The sequence below is a fragment of the Giraffa tippelskirchi genome, chromosome 5 (genome assembly GCF_054371585.1).
Source record: "Giraffa tippelskirchi isolate mGirTip1 chromosome 5, T2T-mGirTip1v1.2.pri, whole genome shotgun sequence".
Classification (NCBI taxonomy): Eukaryota; Metazoa; Chordata; class Mammalia; order Artiodactyla; family Giraffidae; genus Giraffa; species Giraffa tippelskirchi.
In genome coordinates, this window is record NC_137279.1 from 80,612,040 (window position 1) to 80,639,291 (window position 27,252).

Sequence of the window (27,252 nt, forward strand, 5' to 3'; positions counted from 1 at the left end):
CTGCAAATTGACTCCCAGTTATAGAGTAACCTAATAAACTATAGCAGAGAAGAGAATAATGGAACTGCAATGAAATAGGAAAGGATTAAAACTGTTTAAAAAGGAAAGATCAGTTAAGTTCTTGGGTTAACAACAAGAGATTTCATTACTTTGGTAACATTTAAAATATAAATTTATATAGCTATATTCAACATGAATATATATAATAGATTCCTATAATGATATAAATTTATTTGATAGCTCATTCATAAAATTGTAGAAATTAACCCTTGAGCATGCACCCTTGTATTCCATCCTTACCAGTGAGGTTGGGCTGGGGAAAATTGCTTTGATAGGTGAGCTGCTTGTCCCACCACTGCTTGGTGGGTTGATTCTTTTTTCCTTCTGGCGGCGGTTACAAAACCAAACACGTATTACCTCCTTTTCCATGTTAAGTTGATCAGCAATCATTGTGATTTCTTCCGAGGTAGGCTTTTGATTCTGAAGGGGAAAATAATAAAATCATCTTTTGGAAAAACTTTCTGAACTACAGGCATAACCATGTTATTAAATGAATAAGCAAATGGGGAGGACAAACAACAAGAGAATGAAGTTGGGCTATACAGGGCCATATTACTCCACTTCTAACAAAAAACTTCTATATTCTAATAAACATTCATTTATTAAATGTAGTCATATTAACTTAGGATGTTACTCTTGAATATTTATATATATGTTTTTAAGGGCAATTAATCATGAATGAAACTAATGCCTTATTTATTAGTGGGAATTTAAGAATTTTCCCAGTGCTTCATACACATAATCTCATTTGGACAATGTGAGGAAGGCAAGAGTTCTGGTTCCAAACACTAGAATTTAGCCAAACCAAACTACTTGTGTTTCCCCTGTACATAACATTAGTATTACACAGACAGTCCCATGTACATGAAAAGTAAAAGCCTCACTAACCTCCAAGAAACTCTTCTCTAAGGCCACACGAATGTTGGTCTCTATGCTGGTGCGCTTCTTCCTCCTACGGTTCAAGCCCTCGATTCCCATCCCTGGAGAGTTCAGGGCACTTGGGCTGGAGAGAGCTGAATCAGATGAGAGGTTCTCTGTAAGAAAGAAGAAAACATGTAAATCAAATTAGCTGAGCATGATTCATGCACATAATATACATATTAACAACAACCAACCAAAATATTTTAGGCTAAAAGCAAGTATGAAAGATTATCACAACTTATATTATAATATGTTCACTACCATGGATCTTTCCACTGCTCTTATTGGCATTCTCTGTCTCAGGATGGTTCATTATATTGTCACTGCTATTCTTTGATTTGTTTCTGACAAAGCAGTCTACTACTCCTCTCTCTACTCTAAGCTCTACCTCTTCTGCTTTTATGAGAGAGTTCTGCTCTTCTGTTTTGGTTTTGCTTGCTTTTTTATTTATTAACTCTAAGGATGAAAGGAAGAAAACTTGGAAATTATTGACTGTTTATCTTGCAAATGACCTCTCATTTTATTTCACTGGTATTCCTCTCCTTCCCCTCAAACCAAACAATGAAACACTTTGAAACTACTTAAAGTTTAAACAAGATTTGGTCATTTAATAGTTTAATGACCCTAAGCATGTCAGAGACATCTCTCAGTTTCTTTCTACTCTATGTTCTATGAAGGGAACAGACCAGCCGTTCTCACCTGTGGAACTCACTAAGATTACAGATGCTGAGGCTATATGTAGAACAATGAAATCAGACTGTTCAAAGCTGGGAGTTACAGTTTTGTCTTTGCCAAAGACCTGAATTTTGTTCACATCTACAATGAGAACCACATTCTTAGGGACCTCTATGATTCCTTACAGCTCTCACAGTCTATGATTCTGTGACTCAAAATTCAAAATTTCCAAAGGGAAACCACAGCACAAAGCATTTAAGTTAAAACTAATAGCTCAATTTTTTTAATGTACAAAAAGGTGGTCATTTTTTAAAAATCAAAGTATAATTGATTTATAGTTTGTTGGTTTCAGGTATATAGCAAAGTGATTCAGTTATAAATACAGTTTTTCAGATTGTATTTCACTACAGAGTATTACAAAATGTTGAATATAATTCTCTGTACAATACAGCAGGTCTTTGTTGCTTATCTATTTTATGTATAGTAGTAATTTGTATTTTTTGTATTTATTAAACTTATACTCCTAATATGTCCCTCCCTCCCTCTGCCATTTTTGGTAACTGTAAGTTTTTTTTCTATGTCTGTGATTATGTTTCTAAATGAATACAGATTCATTTGTATTATTTTTTGGATTCCACATATAAGTGATATCATATAGTAGTTGTCTTTGTTTGACTTATTTACTAAACAGAATATTGTCTAGGTCCATCCATGTTGTTGTAAATGATAATATTTCATTCTTTTTTATGGTTGAGTGATATAGTCCATTGTATATAGATACCAACGTGTGGTCACTTTTAATAACAAAGCAGAAATACTATCAGGAACAAATTTATAATAATCCATGGAGGAAGAACCTATAAACTTGTTTTTCAAGTTTATTTAAATACATAGGTCTTCTCATCGTCTTCAACTTCCTTCAACTGTCTCTGATTCTGGGCTCAAATACAAGAAATGTTCCAAAGCTAAAAACTATTGCTGATTATGTACCTTGTAATTACTAGACTATTTACATGAATTAGCTTTCTAATTTATGTAGTCATAATTTATGTTGATCCTCCCAAGATTAGTGAGCTTCAAGATTCTGTAGTATAAATAATGTAATAAGAAATATAATCCCCATTTATACAACAATCCCCGCCTGTAAAATTTCAATGAACAACAAGGAAATATACATTTTTTATCTATTCACCCACCTGCATCATTTAGCCACTTCTCCAAAAGTGGCTTTAATTTGCACATGTTCTTAAAGCTGAGGTTCAAGGCTTCAAAACGAGAGATGGTAGTTTGGCTGAAGTCATTTCCATACAGTTTACCCATAGCAAGCCCAACATCGCCCTGCACAATAATACAGAATAGGAAAGGAGACAGAGAGAAGATTCATGTAATGTTTATGGTCTTCACTCGAGGGTGCTGCTCCAGTAACTGTTCTAGACAAAGAATCAACAATCATTCCATTTACTGGGTTCCACAAAAATATCCATCCCTAAGCTGAGCACAGTATTCTAGTGAAGGTTCTTGTTAATTAGGCCTCAATGGTGACAACATTCAAAACTGCCCCATATTCTCTTCATATTGAATCTCTTCTTAATAATTGAAATAACGAGTGTTTCTGCTAACTCTCAAAAGGTAGTGCTGATATTCTACCAAGTAACTGAAGCAACCAAAGTGATCTAAGTAATCTTTAAAAACCAGTTAACCTGTATCACCTACAGGGTTAACAGATGTAACTGTCTGGATAACCTTAGACATTTCTGAACTAATACAACTTCACATAAATCACTTTAAATCTTAGAAATTATGCTTCTTTAATTTTTTTCCTGTAAAGTATTTCTGGAAGCTGTGGAAAAAAAAAATCTCCTTTGCACTCTTAGTTTGGATTTCAGTTTGTTACAAAAACCAGGTATTCTAAAAAGACTACTTCTGTAACCATTATAGAAATTCACAGTAGAGAGTTTTGACCCATTTAGTCAAAACCTTTATGGGCACTGGAAACTAAAAAATATCTTTCTCTATAAGCCTTTGAAGTGTATGGAGTGCTTTTCCTCCAGCTGAAACCTCTCTTATTGTATATATATATATATAGGTAATACACAGTGTTAGTAGCTCAACTGTGTCTGACTCTTTGTGATCCCACGAACTGTAGTCTCTGTCCTTTGGATTCTTCAGGCAAGAATACTGGAGTGGGTAGCCATTCCCTTCTCACGGGATCTTTCTGACTCAGGGATCGAACTTGGGTCTCCTGAATCACAGGTGGATCCTTTACTGTCTGAGCCACCAGTTATACAGTAGAAATAATTCACACTCTCATTTCAAATACTTTAGTGACAAGACAGAAAGGCAACATTTCTGGTCCAAAACACTACATAGCTCATTCTACTAAGACAGCCAACTCCCAACTATCTTGGCAACATTCGTTTTGAATTAGGAATATCTCACTCCTTTCATTTATCTCCCCTACAAACCACCTTTTGGATAGAACATTGTCTATTAGCACTTACATAAGGGGTTAGTCAGTGAAAAGAAAGAATATTCCTTTTTAAACTCCATTGGTGAGCAAATTGTGACAAAAAGTTTAACAGAGGAGAAATGTTGGATAAAGATAAAATGAGACTTTGAGAATACCTGAACTCCAACTCATCTATATTCTAATCTTTCCCACAGAATAGCCACAGCTGCACGTGTAATTTAAATTAATTCAAAGCAGATAAATTAAAAATTTAGTTCCTTAGCACCACTAGCCACCTTTCAAGTACTCAATAGGCACAAGTGGATAGTGGTTATCCTACTGGACAGCACAGATACAAAATCATAAAAGGTTTTATTGACAGCTCCGAATATACTATCTCACAGAAGTAGAACAGAAGTAGACCATCACATTCAAATAATTTCACTGACTAAAAAGCAACAGATGCCTCAGTTAATATACTAGTTTTCCCTAATTTGATATAAGCTGGTTTAGTGCTTTTGTAACACACAACCACCCCGGGTTCTGCCTCACAGAGTAAATGTCTGAACAGTTAACATACACACAGTCTGAACTTTGATTTTTATTTTAAAAAAAGCAGAGAAAAAAAGGAATGAAGATTGAGATTAGGAAATAATAAATGTATCGATGGTGTTAGAATATGGCATGCCTTCTAATTATGTAATAACATCTACAGCAATCCTTTAATAACAAATTATGTAGTTAGAAAATACTGTTTAAAACACCTAGTGGCATGTATATTTACTCAGAGAACAGGAATTTGTTTGTTTCAACTAATAACTTGAATGTCTCACTTACCCTCTGAGTGAATGTGTATAAACTGGATACAAGGGAATGTTTAAAAAAACTACAACTGAGGTATCTGACATAAAACATGTTGATCTTCCCATCCTGCATCAGTAATGTGTGCCTTAATCAACACAGCCAAGGTTTGTGAAATGTTGCCACTGCTAAGTCGAAGTCATTTTGAAAAATAAGGAAGAGTTGTGCCAAAGAATAGGATAAAACCATAAGCAGAACACCAGATCACAGGGAAGCTCCTTTATCAAAAAAAGAGAGAGGGACTTTCCTGCTAGTGCAGTGGTTAAGAATCTGCCTTACAATACAGGGGATGTGGGTATGATCCCTGACTGGGCAGCTAGATCCCACATGTTGCGGAGTAACGAAGCCCATGCATCCCAGTGAGAGCCACATGCCACTGTGAGAGATCCTGCATGAGGTGACGAAGATCTTGTGTGCCACAATTAAGACCCCATACAGCCAAATACGTAAATATTAAAAAAAAAAAAAAAAAGGAAAGGGAGAGAGAGAGAAACAGAAAAAGAGAAACAACCCTGGCAAACCACTATCCGGTATAAAAGTTACAGGTTTTTAAAAGCCTTAACAGCCTTGCCATATCACTCAGGCAACAATCTCCTAGGAAACGAAGAATATGCTATGTTAATAGCTTAAGAGCTAAAGCACTGCTAAACATGCCAACCTTATACCTATTTAAGCTTATTAATTTATTTCTATCAATCTAGTTTTATATTATCTTAGCTTTCTTTTTAAAAGCCAGATGGTTTAGATAGTTCAAAAGCACTAAAATCTTTGTAAACTACAATTTGTTTCTTCATAACTGAGACTCTTCACAAATATGCATTTTCTCTAAAATTATTACATCTATTAAAAAACATTTTATGTTATCAATATATAATGTTTCTTTGAGCAAAAATAAATTACCAAAGAAATATAAGGAACAAAACAGGGATGTCATCCTTGATTTTTTATCTACCAGAGTAGGTGGTATGTTACTCCACTTTCAACATAAAATAATTTGGATAATATTTTAGTGCTGGCTTAAATTTCAAACAGTAATTATATTCTCTGGGGAAAAAAAACATCAGGCATTTCCTGATTCTATTGAAACATCCAATCCAATCTATACTTCAGTAATTCTATTTCACTTAATGATCTTGCATCATTTTACATAAATGTCATTCAGTTTAATTCTTTTTCTGCTTTATTTGTGACATGCTTCAGACTTAAATTGAAGAAAGTAGAGAAAACCACTAGACCATTCAGGTATGACTCAAATCAAATCCCTTATGACTATACAGTGGAAGTGAGAAACAGATTTAAGGGACTAGATCTGATAGACAGAGTACCTGATGAACTATGGACAGGGGTTCGTGACATTGTACAGGAGACAGGGATCAAGACCATCCCCATGGAAAAGAAATGCAAAAAAGCAAAGTGGCTGTCTAAGGAGGCCTTACAAATAGCTGGGAAAAGAAGAGAGGCAAAAAGCAAAGGAGAAAAGGAAAGACATACCCATTAGAGTGTAGAGTTCCAAAGAATAGCAAGGAGAGAAAAGAAAGCCTTCCTCAGCGATCAATGCGAAGAAATAGAGGAAAACAACAGAATGGGTAAGACTAGAGATCTCTTCAAGAAAATTAAGAGATACCAAGGGAACATTTCATGCAAAGAAGGGCTCAATAAAGGACAGAAATGCTAGGGACCTAACAGAAGCAGAAGATATTAAGAAGAGGTGGCAAGAATACACAGAAGAACTGTACAAAAAAGATCTTCATGACCCAGATAATCACGATGGTGTGATCACTCACCTAGAGCCAGACATCCTGGAATGTGAAATCAAGTGGGCCTTAGAAAGCATCCCTACCAACAAAGCTAGTGGAGGTGATGGAATTCCAGTTGAGCTATTTCAAATCCTAAAATATGATGCTGTGCAAGTACTGCACTCAATATGCCAGCAAATTTGGAAAACTCAGCAGTGGCCACAGGACTGGAAAAGGTCAGTTTTCACTCCAATCCCAAAGAAAGGCAATGCCAAAGAATGCTCTAACTACCGCACAATTGCACTCATCTCACACGCTAGTAAAGTAATGCTCAAAATTCTCCAAGCCAGGCTTTAGTAATACGTGAACTGTTAACTTCCAGATGTTCAAGCTGGTTTTAGAAAAGCCAGAAGAACCAGAGACCAAACTTCCAACATCAGCTGGATCATCGAAAAAGCAAGAGAGTTCCAGAAAAACATCTATTTCTGCTTTATTGACTATGCCAAAGCCTTTGACTGTGTGGATCACAAGAAACTGTGGAAAATTCCGAAAGAGATGGGAATACCAGACCACCTGACCTGCCTCTTGAGAAACCTGTATGGAGATCAAGAAGCAACAGTAGAACTGGACATGGAACAACAGACTGGTTCCAATTAGGAAAAGGAGTACGTCAAGGCTGTATATTGTCACCCTGCTTATTTAACTTATTTGCAGAGTACATCATGAGAAACGCTGGGCTGGAAGAAACACAAGCTGGAATCAAGACTGTCAGGAGAAATATCAATAACCTCAGATATGCAGATGACACCACTCTTATGGCAGAAAGTGATGAGGAACTGAAAAGACTCTTGATGAAAGTGAGAGAGGAGAGTGAAAAAGTTGGCTTAAAGGTCAACATTCAGAAAACTAAGATCATGGCATCTGGTCCCATTGCCTCATGGGAAATAGATGGAACAGTGGAAACAGTGTCAGACTTTATTTTGGGGGGCTCCAAAATCACTGCAGATGGTGACTGCAGCCATGAAATTAAAAGACGCTTACTCCTTGGAAGGAAGGTTTTGACCAACCTAGACAGCATAATAAAAAGCAGAGACATTACTTTGCCAATAAAGTTCCGTCTAGTCAAGGCTATGGTTTTTCCAGTAGTCATGCATGAATGTGAGAGTTGGACTATGAAGAAAAATAAGTGCCGAAGAATTGATGCTTTTGAACTGTGGTGTTGGAGAAGACTCTTGAGAGTCCCTTGGACTGCAAGGAGATTCAACCAGTCAATCCTAAAGAAAATCAGTCCTGGGTATTCACTGGAAGGACTGATGTTGAAGCTGAAACTCCACTATTTTGGCCACCTCATGGGAAGAGTTGACTCATTGGAAAAGACCCTGATGCTGGGAAGGATTGGGAGCAGGAGGAGAAGGGGAGGACAGAGGATGAGATGGCTGGATGGCATCACCGACTCGATGGACATGAGTTTGGGTGGACTCTGGGAGTTGGTGATGGAGAGGGAGGCCTGGCATGCTGCGATTCATGGGGTCGCAAAGAGTCAGACACGACTAAGCAACTGAACTGAACTGAATCAAAGAGTAAGTCAGCAGGAATGGTTAGAACAAGCTATATACCTACAGGCCTGTTTAAACCATTAAATTCATTTCACTTTAAAAACCGTCTGTTAGGTGACATTTTAAAATTTAATATGGATTTTGATTAATTTGGAGTTTTCATCTTCAACAGATTCCTATTTAGTTAGTCAGCCTCAGTTTGGTATTACTGTGTGTTTGTGTGTATATGTTTCCATTATTGCTTTCTTTTTCCCCCCAAACTATTTTAAACCAGTCTTTCAAATATTTCCCCTTTCAGCTACTATAAAAGGAATAAAGTAACCTTTATTCCTCTCATTCTTACTTATATATAACATGAAGGGCTAGAACCAAACATTTTTCAAATGACAAAGCCCTCAGTATATTATAGTTATTTCATTCCCCAACCTAATCTTTTAAATTCTCACCATTTATTAGTATAATTCTAATTTCAGAGGCCTGTGTTCTGAGAGAAACCTTAACAATTTTAACATAACAGTAAATTTATATTTATACATGAATAAAAATGATGAAAGTCTAAACTTATAAATACAGGAAATGGCTAAGAAAAAGTTACAGTCCAAAATTAAAAACAAACTTGAGAAATATACTGCTCCTTAGAAGTCTCTTTGGACATGGAATGCAAATATTTGGACCTGGCCAAGGAACGAAGCCTATGTTAAAGGTAGGTTCATCCTACCTGAGTGAATCCAAGTTTGATTCGTCTTTGTTTGAAGGTCTTGGCAAACTGCTCAAGCTCCTCAAGGTCACTGGGCTCCTCCAAGCTGGGAGTATCAATCCGCTTTGGTGCTGTCTGGCTCTGTGGAAGTGTCTGAATTGGGGTTGCTGCTATTGTGCGTGTTGGGGTTGCTGGCTGTTAGAGAAGGAACAGAATAAGAACAAACATACACTAAGAAATTTAAGTTTGTATCTGGAATGCTGCAAGTAAACAATTTACAGGAAGAGCTATATTTAAGAACTATGAAGACCATGTAACACACTGTGAAAGGTACAACATAATATCCAGTGAGAAAAGCAGAGTGTGATGTTATACACACTATAATTACAGTTAAGGTTAAACACGTAAGTCTATGGAAAAGACTTGAATATACAAAAATGAAATCCATTATCCTTGAGTTTTCAAATGGTCTGAATACACACATCTCATGTCATTTAATATATCAGTCTTTATTTTTAAGAACCTGTATCACAAATATGCCACTTAAACTATAAGTTTCAAAACAGCTGGAACCATCCCTGTTTTATCACTATTGTATCTCCTACTTGTAATAGAATATTATAAAAAATAAGATTATCAAAAACTATTTTAAGGGGGAAAAACAAATCACCTATAGTTTAAATAACTTAATAGCTTCATTTCTGACTATTTGTTCAAGTTTTCTTCCAAAGGGCTTCATTTTTATGCTCTATTTTATGTTACATTTTTCCATAACCTCTAGAAGTTTTCTTCCTCCCTCACATCTGCTGATGCATTCTTAACCTTAACTGTAATTATAGTAACAAAATCTGATACTCTGCTTTTCTCCCTTAACATTAGGTTTCAATTTTTTCTACTATGGTGTTTCAGTCATCCTAATTGTCAAAGGTGGGCTGAAAGGTAATATTATCATAATAATTTATTTAATCATTTCTTTATCGTTAGAGATTTTTCATTTGTTTTTACTAACAAAGATAATATCACAATGAAACTCTGTGCATACTGTTTTTTCCACCTTTCTAATTAGTTCTTTGAGATAAATTCACAAAGGATTTTCTGTAACTGGATAAAGAGTATACCATAAACAATTTCATGGCTTTTGGTACACATCATTATGCTGGTTCTCAGTATACGAAGTTCTCCACATGATTTGTGTTAGCAGTTTGAAAAAATGTTTTACTAATTCAGGAATAAATTGTACTTTGTTAATGCTTTAATTCATATTTCTTATTACTTAAAGCCAAAATTTTCCCAAATGTTAATTATTACCTGTACTTCCTTTCATGTGAATTAACTTTACATCCATAACCCATTTATATATTAATGGTATCCTTATTCTCAAAGAGCTCATCAAATGTTATAGATTAAGCCTTTGTCTGTTGTATTAATACAAATAATTTTCCCACTCTGCTTTTCTCATTTTATTTTTCAGTGTACATAAGTTTTGAATTATCATTTGGGTGCACTATTTTTTCTTCCTAATATCTGCTGTTGCTTCAAATCTGAGAAAGCTTTGACTTATTTCTAGCTTGGATAAAATTCCTTTTAATATCCTCCTTCTATGTCTTTAAAAATGTTTAATTATTTAAATCCATCTAAAGTTTTATAATCTATCTTTTTTAAAAAAGAAAACAATGAATTTCCTTATTACACAAACACAAGGCTACACTGTTTGCCTCACAAGCTTTGAGTAGAATCCTCCCTTCTGAGTACTCACTAGTGAGAGGTGCTGCCCTGACTGCATTATAACTGCTCAGTTTACCCTTCCTGTGAACAGAAGCCCAGGCGAGATTACAGGACAGGGTTACAGATGAAGTCTCTGGTTATGTGCTTTTTTTCTTATAATTTTAATGCATCGTATACCCCTAATTTGTACCTCATTATGCTCTCTCCAACTGAACTGACTGCCCCTGAAAACTACATAATAGGAATTATGCATGCCTACACTTGGGGTAAGCTCCTCTCTACCATCCCTCTTCAATGAAGACAACAAAATTAATCTCTCTGGCATGCTGACACTGAGAAAATTTTAACCTGACCATCTGGAGGAGCCCAAAACTTTACCAACCAAGTTAGAGTCCTATGTGGTTATAATTTCCCACTGAAACTGGTTGATGGTTAGAGATGTGTCTCAACTATCAGACGGTTGCTTTATTTCCAGGCTTGAAGTAGCCCCATTCTCAAATAATAAAGGACTGAAAATAGCTTGGGTACCTTTTGGTGGAGTGGTTACAGATAAGTTACCCCAACTCCAGAAACCTCAGGCTGGACTGGGCCAGATCTAGAAATAGTAGAGTAAAATTCAGTGAGCAGGAGTCAGGATGCAGCTCTCAGCCCTGCCACTGTTTACAAAGCTCATAGGTCAGAAAGGAACTGCCGCTATAGGTTTTCTTTTCAACCTCATTTTTATAATTCAGCTTATTCACAATTAAATGCACCATTTAAAAGTGTACAGTTGGATGGGTTTTGACAACTATATTTAGTCATCAAAGTGTTATAAGAGATTAAGATGCAGAAAATTTTCATCACCCTCAAAAGTTTCCTGGGCCCTTTGTTGTCAATTCTCACCCCTAGTCTGTTGTAAAATGCCATATAAATTGAATCATGCAGTATACAGTTTTTTTATGTTTGTCTTCTTTCACCTGGCGTAATGCTTTCGAAATTCATACATGATGTTGAATGTATCAGAAGCACATTTGTTTCTATGGCTGAGTAGCAATCCATCACATAAATATGTCAAAATTTATGTTATCTATTCACCAGTTGATGGATGTTTAGGATGTTCATAAAAGCTCTATGAACATTGATATACAGGTCTTTGTGTGAGTAAATGTACTCATTTCTAAGAGTACAACTGCTGAGTCATAAGGTGTATTTAACTTGATAAGAAACTGCCAAGTTCTTTTCTAAAGTGCCTGTATCAATTCACAATCCCAGTGGTAGAGCTGGATTTGCTTTATATTCTCATCAACGTTTGGTATTATCATAGTCTTTTTAATTTTGCCCATTCTACTGGGTATGCAGTGATTATTTCATTTGCATTTTCCTCATGACTAATAGGGAGAAGGCAATGGCACCCCACTCCAGTACTCTTGCCTGGAAAATCCCACGGACGGAGGAGCCTGGTCGGCTACAGTCCATGGGGTCGCTAAGAGTCGATACGTCTGCGCGACTTCACTTTCACTTTTCCCTTTCATGCACTGGAGAAGGAAATGGCAACCCACTCCAGTATTCTTGCCTGGAGAATCCCAGGGACGGTGGAGCCTGGTGGGCTGCTGTCTATGGGGTCGCACAGAGTCGGACACGACTGAAGCGACTTAGCAGCAGCAGCAGCAGCATGACTAATAATTTTGAGCATCTTTTTATACACTTATTAGGTATTTAACGTGCCTTCTTTGGTAAAATATCTTCAAATATTTTCCACATACCCCCTTAAAAACAAACAAACAGGTTGTCTTATTGCATTGTATGAGTTCTTTATATAATCTGGATATAAGTTTTTTATTAGATATAAGTTTCAAGAATATTTTCTTCCAGTCTGTGGGTTTTCTTTTCATTCCTTCAACAGAAGCTTTTAATTTTTATGAAATTAAATTTATTATTTTTTTTCTTTTATGGTTAGTGCTTTTTGTGTCCCACTGAAGAAATTATTCAGGGACACAAAGATTTTTCCTTAAGCTTTTTTCTACAAGTTTAGGTCTGCAACCCATTTCAAATTAATCTTTGTATATCATTGTGAAGGAGAAGAGGGTGACAGAGCATGAGATGGTTGGATGCCATCACTGATTCAATGGACATGAACTTGGGCAAACTTCGGGAGATAGTGAGGGGCAGGGAGGCCTGGCGTGCTGCAATCCCTGGGTTCCCAAAGAGTTGAAGATGACTGAGCAACAACAATAACATCGTTGTGAAATAAGGAGTAAGGTTCTTCTTTTTTTTGCCTATGGATAGCCAGTTGGTTCTCGATATGCAAGTCTATTGGACTTCTGCTCTATTTCTATTCACATGCCATTATCACACTGTCTTTCCTACCATAGTTTTATAATAATTCTAGACAACAAGTAATCCTTTAACTCTTTCACTTTTCAAAATTGTTTGGCTATTCCATGACCTCTTCAATTCTGTACAAATGTTAGAAACACCACACATATTTCTTCAAAGAAAGCCTGTAGATATTAATTGGGATTGTGTTGAATTTATAGATCAATTTGGAGAGATCTTATTTTACCAATCGAAGTCTTCATGAACACATTACATCTCTCCATTTACTTAGGTCTTCTTCAATTTCACTCAGCGAGATTTTGTAGTCTTCCATGTATAGGTCTTATAAATGTTTTGTTAAATTTATTCTTAATTACTGCAAATATTTTTCTTCTTAATTTCAATTTCCAAATGATTTTTATTAATATACAGATTTTTGTCTATTGACTTTGTATCCTACATACTTGCTAAGTTCACTTATTAATTCCAGCAACATTTTTGTAGATTCTTCTGAATTTTCTACATAGACAATCATGTTGTCTGCCAAAGGAAACCCTTCCTTTCTAACCTACATATCTTTATTTTTCTTATCTTACTGCATTACTAGGCTCTTCAGTACAATGCCAAATAAAAGTGGTAACAGTGGATAACTGTTCAGTCTTTATAACAGGCCTTTTAGCAGGTTGAGAAAGTTACTTTCTATTCCTAGAAGAGTTTTTTTTTTTTTTTTAAATCATAAACTGTTGTTGAATTTTGTCAAATCTAGTAATTTGTTAGTATCAAGTGATAACTTCCATAGTTATGAACAAAGAGAATCAGCGATGGAAGGGGAATTGAGGATCAGCTTGTTCAATCACCTACTTTACAGATAAGGAAACAGAGGTACAGAAAGGAGAAATGATATGCTCAAAGTCACAGCTAGGAAAGAAACAGAACTAGGTCTAAAGACTAAACCTCTAGATGCCTAGACTTGTACTTTTTCAATAGTTAAACTCTAGAAGAAATTAGCTAAAGCAACATATGAAAGTTGAGATGGAATAAAACACAGAGATAAGAGCTTCTTCGCAGTTTCTGAGAAAGAGCAAAGAACAACGACGGTTTTAACTGAGGCTCAAGGTGTCTAGTTCAAGTGGTAATCTCTACTGTCATATATCAGGGAGCAGGGTGGTCAAAGAGCCAGAATCCATTACTCATTCAGTACTAACACAGTTATTCTTTATGAACATGTAAGAAAATAGGGACTCGTTGAAGGTTTTCAAAGACTACATCAATTTGGCAGCATTTTTTTTTTATGAAGCTGATAAACCTAGCTTTGAAATTTTGGTGAGTTTTTTTAAAACTATTTGAATTATTTTTATTAGGGAGTTGAATTAGACAAAGCCCCAAAGTATCTCAAGACATCAGGATAAAAGAAAGCAAACCTCATGGAAGAAAACTAACCTGGGAGGTGAGGGCGATGCTTGGCTGAGACTGTAGGAGGTTGGCTTGGCTTTGCTGAGGTAGTTGTGTTAAAAGATTTTGCGCTTGCAGGAGACCTACAAAACACAAACATGTTATGTCCAACATTAAAGATGACCTTGAACATATGGCATAAGGAAGCGAAGTGAAAATTTTCAACTGATATCCTGATAGTCCTACTGGTCTTAAAACTCTTAAAGTCTTATTTACCTACAATTCAGTCTTATTACATACAATTTGGGCAAGAAGATATGGAAAAATGTAAAACTGGTATATGTCTTTGGTGTAACCTAACCTCTCTGGTTGATCAATTTTTTTTTATTTTAGGAAGGAATGGATGAAAGTGAAGAAGTATTTTAAATGGAAGCAGCTTGAAACTCCAAAAAAAAAAAAAAAAACAAAGCTCAACTTCTTAACCCAAAAGCCATTAGAAACTGCTAGTATATGCTGGACCAGAGAACTGTCTAGTTCATGAAAGGGGCAGGCTATCTTATCTGTTAAAAGTGGAACAGGTATGTGTACAACAAAAGATTTTTGAATGATTAAGAAAAAAGGCTAAAAAACAAATAATGAGGAAGCAGTAATGCACTAATATTCCTTGGGTTGAAGCCTTGATACTCTAATACTGTCTATATTGATTCCATGAACCAGCCCAACAAACATGTTATATAGAAATAACACAACAACATTTAGCAATAAAAGGCCTTGAAGATTCTTTTTATAACTCCCCAAATTTATACAGTTTCTAACATGATACCCTCTTTTTCTTAAACTTTAAAAGAAAACCAATGATTGTTAGAAGCATATACTTTCAATGCTCAAATCCTCAGCCCACATTCTTTGAACACATTCCCATGAAAAACTATCAAAACATTAGAAGCAATTTATCCAATATATGTTCAGCAGTTGAAGAATTTAATTTAGACTTTTGGTCAAACTCACAGTACTCCTTACTGATTAAGCATATGAAAGGCAGGGAATGATGACCTTCAATAATGAGGTATGCATGACAAAGTTTTTCTCAACATGAACATTGAGCTTAAAGTTAAATAAAATTTAAAAAAAACACTGTTTTAATCGACAGCTTCTAGGCCAAAATATAATAGCATCTGTGTCACACAAGTGGACAGCTTTGGTGTACCACTGGTAAGCTCTAAGGAGGTGCTCACCCTGCTGGCCCTGGGGCGTCTGTGAGATGATGAACTGCGCTGGTTGCAGGTTGGTTGTTGGATGGACCAATACAAACTGTTGCAGGTTGAGATTCTGCTGTTGAAGTTGTTGCAGTTGTTGCAGATCCTAAAAAGGTAGGATTAAAACATGGATTGGAGATTTTGAAATTAAAGTATGCTTAATCTTAAGGTTCCCAGATGATGAGTTCTGTCATCCAAATAAAAAAAGAGTCAATATTTGACATTATTATAAACTCTTAACAAGGATGAGCTCTGGACGTGTTCCAAAGCGTGTGAAGAAACCTGGAGCTGTGACAACGACATGCTAGTCCTATGAGCACATATTGTGTCATGACTTATGCTAAATCTAATTTTTAATAGTTAAATGCTTATGGTTGTATCTTTAACACGTAGAGACCAACATGAGCTTTAAAAATCAAGTGAGAAAAGAATATGTTGCTTTTTTTAAGTGACTGAATTTCCTCTTGTAGAGCAAAAATTAAGTGGTATGTCTGAACCTGCATCAATAAATTAAAAGACCTATGAAATTTGGCACCAGCCTAACTCAACTGAGAAAACAGTGCATAAATTTAAAAAAAGCTACCCATATAAAAATCTGATCTATAACATATTAAAATTGCTTATATTGACTTATTATTTCATAATTTTTAATGTCCTTGCACGTATATTATCTTATTAGAATAATGTCAAGATAGAGTCTCACAACTTTGGCATGAAAAACATTTATTTGTTAATGAAAAAAATGGGTAAAATAAAAACAATGACTATTACATAATAGTCATAAACATTAGTCTGACATCTATTCTGTACTTATAGTTTATTGGCTTTTTTTTAATGTTTAGTCAAATTCTACCTATAATTTGAGCCCATTTCTGAGTCTTCTCTGGGGTTATAAAACAATTATCTGCATTAGATTTATAATAACTCTTCATACATTTCACTGATGTGACTACTTCTACTTTTTTCCTCTCCTTGAGATAAAGGTTTCCATTTATTTTTCCTCCTTGGTAGAACTGTCTATGCCTCTCTAAATAAATTTTTATTATCTCTGGATACTCTGCCCTAAAATGCAAAAATTATGGCCAAACAACACTAACGCAGCTCTGCACAAAGCTAATCACTCTGTAGCAGAGAAATGATTCCCAGTTTCTCTCACACATGGGTGGCAACCTTCACTGCAGAGCACACGAAAGAACGCATGCCTGCTGTAATTAGCTAATTAAATAAATACAGTAATCCTCTGCTCCAGAAATATGCCAGCTAGTTATTCAAGAACTGCCACTTAATATAAACAGTTATTCAAATAATTAGTTATGTGTTTATAATACCAACTCAAATAAGCAAACAAATGTATTATTTCTAGTTCAGTAGTAAAGAAGGCTTCATCACTCACCTCACTGATTTAGAGCTTATCAGGCCTTTTAGCGACCACACTATCAATCAGAATGTGAACTTAATACCAAAGAAAATCTGCCATTTTATTCCTCCCTTCCTGCCCCAGCTACGAGAGTGACTCACTCACCTGTGCGATCTGTATGGGCTGAGACAACGGGATCTGCGTCATGGGTGTGGCGGCGGAGGCTGAGATGGTGGCCCCAGCAGCGCTGTGCTGTTGGCTGGCGGAATGCTGCTGCACTGCAGCCGCCAGCAGCTGTGCCTGTGCCTGTGCCTGCTGTAGTAGTAACTGCTGCTGGGCTGGTGTCAAAGTCAGCTAAACAAAATCAGGACAAATAGTTGGAAAGGGTTGAAGGAGATGGGCCCCTAATGCAAGCCAACTGCTTTGAAGTAAGCAACTCAACTGGTATTAAACCATAGCTACCCAACTTCATATGGCCAGTATGAGGCTAAAATGTTCATCAGTGATCAAGCTACCATTATGTGCAGACCATTTACATTAAAATAGTGGTCCTCACTCTGGACTTAATCATTCAAGCTTGTCCAAGGCCCAAGGGTTCAGGCAAAAAAGTAATTAACTAGTAAGCAACAAAGGAAAGAATCAACGCTGACAGGAAATGAAAAGAAATTTACCCCCAACAGAACAGCAAGTGATTAGTGAGATGAGTAAGGAACAGGGATGCTGGATCTGACCAGGAAAGAACTTGATAAGGCCCAGCTTCTTCTCATTAGCATGAATCCCTGCCATACTCCATCACTTTCACTATGTTCTAAGATACGACTAAAGAATATGAGGTCCACTGGTTTCTTTTCCAAGTCTCCCTGCAGCCTCATTCCCAACGCTCTTCTCTGTTCCTGAAAGCACTGGGTCTCTGCACTTTACACCCTCTTTCCAGCATACTATCTCTGTGAGGCAGGTGGTGACAGCTCCTCTCTTTAGACACACATGAATCCAGTGCCTGAGGCTGACAGCAGCTCCAGCCACATGAGTCTGGGTTCTTTCCAAGTGTCTCTTACTACTGTAAACACTAGGCACTCAAACAAAACCCAAACAGGAAAACAGGAAATGTATCTGAAGATTTAAACTTGCTTTCAAAATGAAGCTTATTTCAAACACACTTAAAGTGTTAAATATGTTCTACCTTCTTTTTGGTGACATGTTCTGATCAAATCAAGAAGGAATATGTCATTTAGTGGCATAAACCTTTTTCAAAAAAGGTCCAATACAATTTGTGTATTAGAGACAGAATCAGAATTAAATCATTCAAAATCCCAATATCCATCAAGATAGATGTTTATAAATATTTTATATGATATGTAAACATATATTAATTTATGTTGATGGAATTTTGTAAAACAATTCTGCAACGATTCTTAAAAGAGCCTTCTGCTGCCAAAACACACTTAACTGAAATGAAGGAAATAAATATTTTGTAGGTTGATGTGATGTGAACTGAATAACAAACAACTCTTCCTTACCACTCCTCTTGACTCCCCCACAAAAGATAATTTAATACACAAATTTTCAACATTGGAAAATACTTTTAATGGGGCCTCAGAGCAAAGACATCTGAAAAGTTAAAACTTAATATACTTGCACAGGTCAATTTACTACCAATAGTGAAAGAGACACATGTACCCCAATGTTCATCGCAGCACTGTTTACAACAGCCAGGACGTGGAAGCAACCTAGATGTCCATCGGCAGATGAATGGATAAGAAAGCTGTGGTACATATACACGGTGGAATATTACTCAGCTATTAAAAAGAATGCATTTGAATCACTTCTAATGAGGTGGATGAAACTGAAGCCTAATATACAGAGCGAAGTAAGTCAGAAAGAAAAACACCAATACAGTATATTAACGCATATATATGGAATTTAGAAAGATGGTAACGATGACCCTATATGCGAGACAGCAAAAGAGACACAGCTGTAAAGAACAGTCTTTTGGACTCTGTGGGAGAAGGCAAGGGTGGGATGATCTGAGAGAATAGTATTGAAACATGTATATTATCATATGTGAAATAGATCATCAGTCCAGGTTTGATGCATGAGGCAGGGTGCTCAGGGCTGGTGCACAGGGCTGGTGCACCGGGATGACCCTGAGGGATGGGATGGGGAGGGAGGTGGGAGGGAGGGTCAGGATGGGGAACACATGTACACTCATGGCTGATTTATGTGAATGTATGGCAAAAACCACCACAATATTGTAAAGTAATTAGCCTCCAATTAAAATTTTTTAAAAAATTTACTGCCAATAAAAACAGATGACATTTATTGAATGGTATGACACGCCAGACACTGTTCTATGAGTTTCACTTACATTACTACTCTTAATCTCTAAAACAATACTGTGAGGTAAGTATTATTAACATCTCTGTTTAAAGCGTCTGCCTACAATGCGGGAGACCCGGGTTCGATCCTTGGGTCGGGAAGATCCCCTGGAGAAGGAAATGCAACCCACTCCAGTACTCTTGCCTGGAAAATCCCATGGAAGGAGGAGCGTGGTAGGCTACAGTTCATGGGGTCACAAAGAGTCGGACACGACTGAGCAGCTTCACTTTCACTTAATTGAAGGAAACCTGAGGCACAGAGAGATGAATTAGCCAACATAGTAAACTGAAGAGCCAGGATATGACAGCAGAGGTCTCATTTTAGAACACTATGTGTGTGTGTGCTTGGTCACTCAGTCATGCCTGACTCTTTGTGACCCCATGGATTGCAGCCTACCAGGCTCCTCTGTCCACGGAATTTTCCAGGCAAGAATACTGGAACAAGTTGCAATTTCCTACTCCAGGGGATCTTCCTGACCCAGGGATCGAACCCGTGTCTCTAGCATCAGCAGGCGGACTCTTTACCACTGAGCCACTTGGGAAGCCCCTTAGAACACTATATAGTAATTTAAAATGTTTTTCCTTCATAGGTACTAATCCATTCTTTAACTTCTATTCTGCAGTGATGTTACAACTCCAAACTGACAACCACTGATACAATTTCATCACTGTAACTATTTCAACCATGGGAACATGATTCCACTGCATGATGAAGCAACAGTTGAAACATTGGTTTAAAAATGTCCTTAAGTTTGCTGTTGCTGCTGCTAAGTCGCTTCAGTCGTGTCCGACTCTGTGAGACCCCATAGACGGCAGCCCACCAGGCTCCCCCGTCCCTGGGATTCTCCAGGCAAGAACACTGGAGTGGGTTGTCATTTCCTTCTCCAATGTATGAAAGTGAAAAGTGAAAGTAAGTCGCTCAGTCGTGTCTGACTCGTAGCGACCCCATGGACTGCAGCCTCCCAGGCCCCTCTATCCATGGGATTTTCCAGGCAAAAGTACTGGAGTGGGGTGCCATTGCCTTCTCTGGTCCTTAAGTTTACCCAGAGCCTATCTGCCATAGTAAGAAAAAATACATTGAAAACTCATGACAAGGATAGCTCTTTTTTCAGAGCTGATTACTATTCTGTTACAAAGCTGTTACAAAGGAATTAGAAAATTCCTTTAAAGACATATGCCAGGCACAGCTATGTATCTGCTACAGTCAACAGATCTAATCAGATACTGGCCAATGGCAGTTCCGACACAGAGAAAGGTTATTACAAATCTCTCAGTGAAAACTTACCCCAGTTATCTGTCCTCCAGCCAGCATAAGCTGGGTCTGGGGGATGGCTGCCTGCACTGAAGGCTGCTGGGAAGGCTGGCTTGGCTGCTGTGAATCCCCCGATTCTTCATTAGGTTTAGACTGAGGGGGTGGGGGGAGAAAAAAAGATTTAATAATTGATTTTTAAAAAGTACTAATTTCATATTTTAAGATTTACAACACAGACTTATCTAATCATGAGTTTTCCAATTTCACATTTCCTTTCTTATAAATCTTTGTAGTTTCCTAATTTTATTTATTAAGTTTTCAGACTTTTTATTCCAATACCAGCAAAACTGCTTAGTTTTTCTTAATTTTTAAAATTTTTCTTAATTCTTAATTTTTAAGAGGAAAAAGTAATTTGGTCTTCCACTAATCAACAGAATTTTTCATAAACACAAATCCTTAACTCTGGAAATAAGGAATAAGGGAAGAACATATTTTCAACCTATGTTTACAATAGACAGACCCTCTATCTCAACATTTTGACATGTCTTTGGTGGTCAATGTAAAAGTTCCCTATATACCATCTCAGAAATTGATTATTTGACCCATTAAATTTTTCAACTAATCTTTTAAAGAACTATAAATTTAGCGTTCCCCCATCAAGTAACACACAAGCTTAGAGGGAAATGCTGCAGCCAAGAGGGAAAGAGAACACGATCCTGAAAGGGGCACTGAGAGAAAATTTTATGGTAATTAAAACTGGTTATGCAGAGCATTAAAATTCTGCCTAGATTTGCATATTTCCCACCACCTGTTTTGGGGACTGCAGCAAGGCTAATTAACATAAAGGCTCTGATTAATTCTGCCAGTCATTTAGAGATAATTACAGTGCAAGACTGTAAACATTCCACAGTGGAGATACAGCCTGTTTGCCAACATCTCTCCAAGGGATAAAAGTTTACCATGGCAACCAAGGCAATTCTCCACCTCCTCTCCCTCAAAAAGGAAGGCCACACTGTCTCCTTTTCTTTTCTCTTCTTGTCTCCATGTGTTACTAGGTCCATATTTCACTTGGTTTCATGGAATGCTCAGTCCAAGGTCTTTAGTCATTAGCAACACTGAAATCAGCCTTTCAGAATAGTTTTTCTCTCTTGACTGTTAGTTACCTAAACACTATAATGAAAGGAAGCAGCAGGTTGACTGAAATATTATGGAGTAATGCATAAAAACTAAACTTTGCATGTTATGCTGGATGGTTCATAGAAACAAAGCACCCAGATTTAAGTTTTGTCTTTAAATTTGACTGTATGAAGCCCATTAATGTTTATAAATAGGTTTAATTGCAATTCTCAGACTCATGACATGGCAGAGCAGAGAAGAATCTTGGCAATCTGCTCAACTCGTCCACTTAAATACATTCAGTTGCCCCTTGGTATCTACAGAGGATAAGTCCCAGGACCACCCCCACCCCCACAACCCCCTGCCCCAGACATCAAAATCTGCAGATGCTAAAGTCCTTCACAGTCAGCTCTCTGTACCTCCAGATGTGGAACCTGGGGATAGGGAGGGCCAACTGTATAAGAAAAAATGAGCCCCAGAAGGAAAAGTGACTTGCCAAAATTCATACAGCTAGTGAGTGGCAGAATGAGAATTCAAACCTAAGACTTAGGTCTCTCATTCTATTGTTCTTCCCTCTACTATAATGTTTTCCTAAGATATGAAAAATGATAAATTGCTGTACAACTTAGAAACATTTTTACTGAACTTCCAAATAAAACCTTGAAATTAGACTTTTCTTGTTCACCTTTAGACATTCACAGTGATGTAATATAAAATGGATTTTTATTAATGGCAATGGTTATCATTATTTGAATCTTTGAGATTCAGTAAGAAAAAAAGTAATATTTCTAAGTATTTTCATTATAAAATTATTACATATTCATTATAGAAAATTAGAAAAATATGGTAAAAATGAATAGAAAAATTGATCCACAGTCCCATGTTCCAGCTTACCTGTACATTTAAAGACTGAGCAGCAGCCTGTAAACTTGTTCCAGCGAGCTGGACCTATAAAGTAAAGTAATTGGGGAAATTCTAATCTAATACTATTGACATCCATCATTAGAGGCTGTCATCAACAAGCCTCTACAAATGTGTGTTTTATTTAGAACCAAGCATATGAAGAGGTTTACCTTATGGAGTTGAAACTTTATGGAAGAGCTCATAGTACCTCCACCTCCCAGCAGAAAATGCTGTTAAAAGTTCTTTTCTGAAGATGTTTTCCCACACTAAATTTGCATCAGCAGGCATGCCACACTTGTATTCGACATCCCTTACATTACATTGTTTGTACTTACAGTATAATTTAGTTTCTAAAACCTTAACTCATCTTCCACATTGTGTTAAAGAACATAGAAGTAGGTTACTTACAGACATTATTTTTACCCTTAAAAACAATCAGAATTATCTACTCATTCTAATTTCAAAATTTCATGTATATACAAGTAAAAATCTTAAATACACACACCCCCCCATATAGTCAAGTCCTTAAAATATTTATTGTCATAATTCAAAAATCCTGGATGAAATAAAGAATCTGTCCTATAAACCACATATGAAAGTCTGTCAGAACAGTTAATACTAACACTTCACACATTCAAAAAGTTCAAACCATGGTTATATTAAAATAAGGATCATCATATGGCAACCATGATAATAATAACTGATTCAGGCAACTGTCACTAATGGATGTTCTAACTAACGGGTGAAATTTGAGGAGTAGCATGATATTTACATATCCTCTCCCTATCTCTCCATAGATATTTATTAATTACAAAGGGTAAAATAGTGGGAAAATCAGGAAGACAAGTGATCACACTTAAAGCCACCAGTAATGATACATGTTCCTTCTACTATGATGTGCTTAGAAGAATACAGTATTATTTACAGTGTATTTCCCTCCAGTTCTAATTGTGATGAAACATCAGTAAATCTAAATTGACCAACACTACATAAAACAACTGGATTGTTATATAAACTAGGTTTGAATAAATGGAAACCTACCCTAGAATGGCAGCAGTGGGAATTAAAAGTAGGAAACATGAAAAGTATTGCAAAAGTACTACAGAGGATCCTGGAAACTGACTGGATATAAATGAAGGAAAAAAAAAAAGTTATGGATTATTCCAGGGTTCAAATTTGGAAGACTGAAAAACTTTATCATTAACATGATAATTTCATTTTGGATTTAGCACACAGCATCAAGACTTCCTGAACTTAAAGTTTCTTTGTGATTTTATTTCAATCATGATGTTTCTGGATAAAAATTTGTTGAGGAACACAAGTCTTACAGTATCTCCTTATTAATTATGAGGAAGAAAGTTACCTTTATAGTAGACAAATTTGAGACACTACCTTAATCAAATGATCAAATTCAGTACAGAATAATGGGACAAGTTGACATGTATGCTGCTGCTAAGTTGCTTCAGTCAGGTCTGACTCTGTGCAACCCCACAGACGGCAGCCCACCAGGCTCCTCCGTCCACAGGATTTTCTAGGCAAGAATACTGGAGTGGTTTGCCATTTCCTTCTCCAAGCTGACATGTATATACACATGACATGTATATACACACACAAAATGTATGTGTACAAACACAAACACATAAAGCGTATATGGTAACATGGTAACAATTAGTGATACCAGATGAAGAGCTTTTGGCTGAAAACTGTTCTGTTGTTATTCAATTTTTGGTAGATTTTAAAGTTTTCAAAATAGAAAGTTGAAAACAAAAAGTGAGAGTATCCCTTGACAACTCCATTTAGCTAGCTCCCAACATCCTTTCGGAGAAAGCAATGGCACCCCACTCCAGTACTCTTGACTGGAAAATCCCATGGACAGAAGAGCCTGGTAGGCTGCAGTCCATGGGGTCGCGAAGAGTCGGACATGACTGAGCGACTTCACTTCCACTTTTCACTTTCATGCATTGGAGAAGGAAATGGCAACCCATTCCAGTGTTCTTGCCTGGAGAATCCCAGGGACGGGAGAGCCTGATGGGCTGCCGTCTATGGGGTTGCACAGAGTTGGACACGACTGAAGCCACTTAGCAACATCCTTTGGGCTTCCCTGGTGGCTTAGATGGTAAAGAAACTGCCTGAAATGCAGGAACCTGAGTTCAATCCCCGGGTTGAGAAGATCCCCTGGAACCAGACATGGAACAATGGACTGGTTCAAAATTGGAAAAGGAGTATGTCAAGGCTGTATACTGTCACCCTGATTATTTAACTTATATGCAGCATACATCATGCAAAATGCCAGGCTGGATGAAGCACCAGATGGAATCAAGATTGCAGGGAGAAATATCAACAACCTCAGATATGCAGATGATACTACTCTAACAGCAGAAAGCAAACAGGAACTAAAAAAGAACCTCTTGATGAAGGTGAAAGAGGAGAGTGAAAAACTTGGCTTAAAACTCAGCATTCAAAAAATGAAGATCATGGCATCCAGCCCCATCACTTCATGGCAAATAGATGGGGGAAAAGTGTTAACAGTGACAGATTTTATTTTCTGGGGCTCCGAAATCACTGTGGGTGGTGACTGCAGACATGAAATTAAAAGACACTTGCTTCTTGGAATGCTGAAGCTGAAGCTCCAATACTCTGGCCACCTGGAAGAAGAGTTTGGTGAGAGCTGACTCACTGGAAAAGACCTTGATGCTGGGGAAGATGGCACCACTGACTCAATGGACATGAGTTGGAGCAAATTCTAGGAGACAGTGAAGGACAGGGAAGCCTAGTGTGCTGTAGTTCCTGGAGTTACAAAGAGTCAGACATGACTTTAGCGACCGAACAACAACATTCTTTAAAACTTGGCTTAAAAATCACCCTATGATAAAAATCTTACAATATATGAGATGAGCTAATCATTTCTTCCTCTGTACTCATAAGTTTTACCATCCATTCATTCATTTGTTCAACAAATAATTATTGAACATTTATTATTTTATGCCCATATGTGCTTTTCATCGAACCTCTACCACTAGGTACCATCTGGCACTACCAAAATCACTACTGCTGACCTGCACAATTTGTACACTAAACCAGTTCTAGGGTTTATATGAGGTAAAGACCAACAAGTTGTGCAAAGTAATGCTTTAACACATAACTGTGAACATAAATCAAGCAGTTGAGACACATTCATAATCTGTCTCCCAAATGTTTTTATTGTTTTATTTACTTTCAATTTTCAACCAGCTCCCATATCCCCAAACTCTTGGAGTCAATATTTGTTTTTATATTCCTTTTCTGTCTATTTTAATGATAACATATGGATGATAGATTTAAAGCCTGCTTTAGACTTAGGAGAAATTCATGTAATATAAGAGTAATAAAGTTGAACCGCCAACCAGGATGTTCACAGTCAAGCAAAGCCTCTAAGTGGTTGCCCAAATGTAAATGGTTTGAAACTGCTTTAAAGAAGGAATACGAGCTGTGAACTCAAGCCTTACATAGCAGGTCTCAGGCAATGGGTGTTAAATCATTTTGGATGACTTTGTAATTTACTATTCAATACTTTCAGTGAGTCACCACAGACCACACTCACAAAAACAGTAACCCAGTTGTAAATATATCTGTTCATAACAAGGAACTCTTTTTCACACAGCCGTGGGGTCAACAGCTATATAGTCAACTAAGTTAAAGGATTCCATAGTAACCATTCAGAATGACACAGTTAGATGCTGTTAACACCAGGTTTTAATCAACTTTAAAAGTTCCACATTCTGAAATAACTTTACTAAGCCCTAGAATTCCATGTCTCCATTTTTCACTCTCACTCACAGCTGAGCAGAACAACCTACCTGGTGGAGATGTCCAAGGAAAGCCTGGGCCTGGGCTGTTGAGATGGCTCCTCCAACGGGCACAGGCTGCTTCTGAAAGTCCAGACCATTGGTTTGTGTGCCTAGAAAGCAAGCAAAATTGTATAACTACTGAAAACACAAACCTGAAATAAGCACCAGACTCTTCTTAAACAGGCACATTTATCAAGCACCTATTTTGTACAAGCATTTTTCTAAGTACCTCCAAGGAGGAAAAAAGATTCAAAAGGATGAAGAAATACAGTAAAATGATTTCTCTTCTAAAGATAGGACTGCAAGACACGTACATGAATGCAGATAAAGCTTAAGAAACAAAAATATAAATAACAAATTATAATCATAAAATCATGTTAGTTCAAAAGTGAAAGCAGCAATTAGAGCAAGTGGGGTCAGAATAAGCATGAAACCTAAGGTGGCTTGAAGAAGAGATTATCATTATTACACTGTTGTAAAGACTGGTACAGAGTTCTTATGGGAGTACCAAGGCTCTCTTCTAGTCTCTCCTTTCTCAATACATGGCTTGGACAGAAGAAATTAACAGGTGACTTTGCCAAGACTGAGATGAATTATACTGAGAAGAGTAATTAAAATGCTTTAATAAACGACAGTAAAAGCAATCATTTAGATAAACAAGATGATGTTATTAATGTATAGACTGCTGCATACATCTAATCAGCAGGGGCTCTGCTATCATTATCATTTTCTAACTGTTACATCAGTCAGTGTCTTTAACCACTTACACTGCAATCTAATGTAGGAATCGGACTAACTT

General features: G+C 36.9%; 1 protein-coding gene across 7 annotated transcripts in view; it reads right to left on the reverse strand.

Annotated features, from left to right (window-relative positions):
* The window catches only part of POU2F1 (POU class 2 homeobox 1), a 183,342-nt gene that overhangs the window by 19,415 nt on the left and 136,675 nt on the right, over window positions 1-27,252 (reverse strand). For all 7 annotated transcript variants that reach the window (XM_081489271.1, XM_081489272.1, XM_081489273.1 and 4 more), the window contains 10 exons: window positions 26,463-26,563; window positions 22,618-22,671; window positions 20,641-20,760; window positions 17,146-17,334; window positions 15,603-15,729; window positions 14,416-14,510; window positions 8,977-9,150; window positions 2,853-2,994; window positions 949-1,094; window positions 301-480 (listed from right to left, as the gene is read on the reverse strand). In XM_081489271.1, coding sequence (XP_081345397.1) covers window positions 301-480; window positions 949-1,094; window positions 2,853-2,994; window positions 8,977-9,150; window positions 14,416-14,510; window positions 15,603-15,729; window positions 17,146-17,334; window positions 20,641-20,760; window positions 22,618-22,671; window positions 26,463-26,563 — 1,328 coding nt within the window. The remainder of the gene's footprint in view (window positions 1-300; window positions 481-948; window positions 1,095-2,852; window positions 2,995-8,976; window positions 9,151-14,415; window positions 14,511-15,602; window positions 15,730-17,145; window positions 17,335-20,640; window positions 20,761-22,617; window positions 22,672-26,462; window positions 26,564-27,252) is intronic.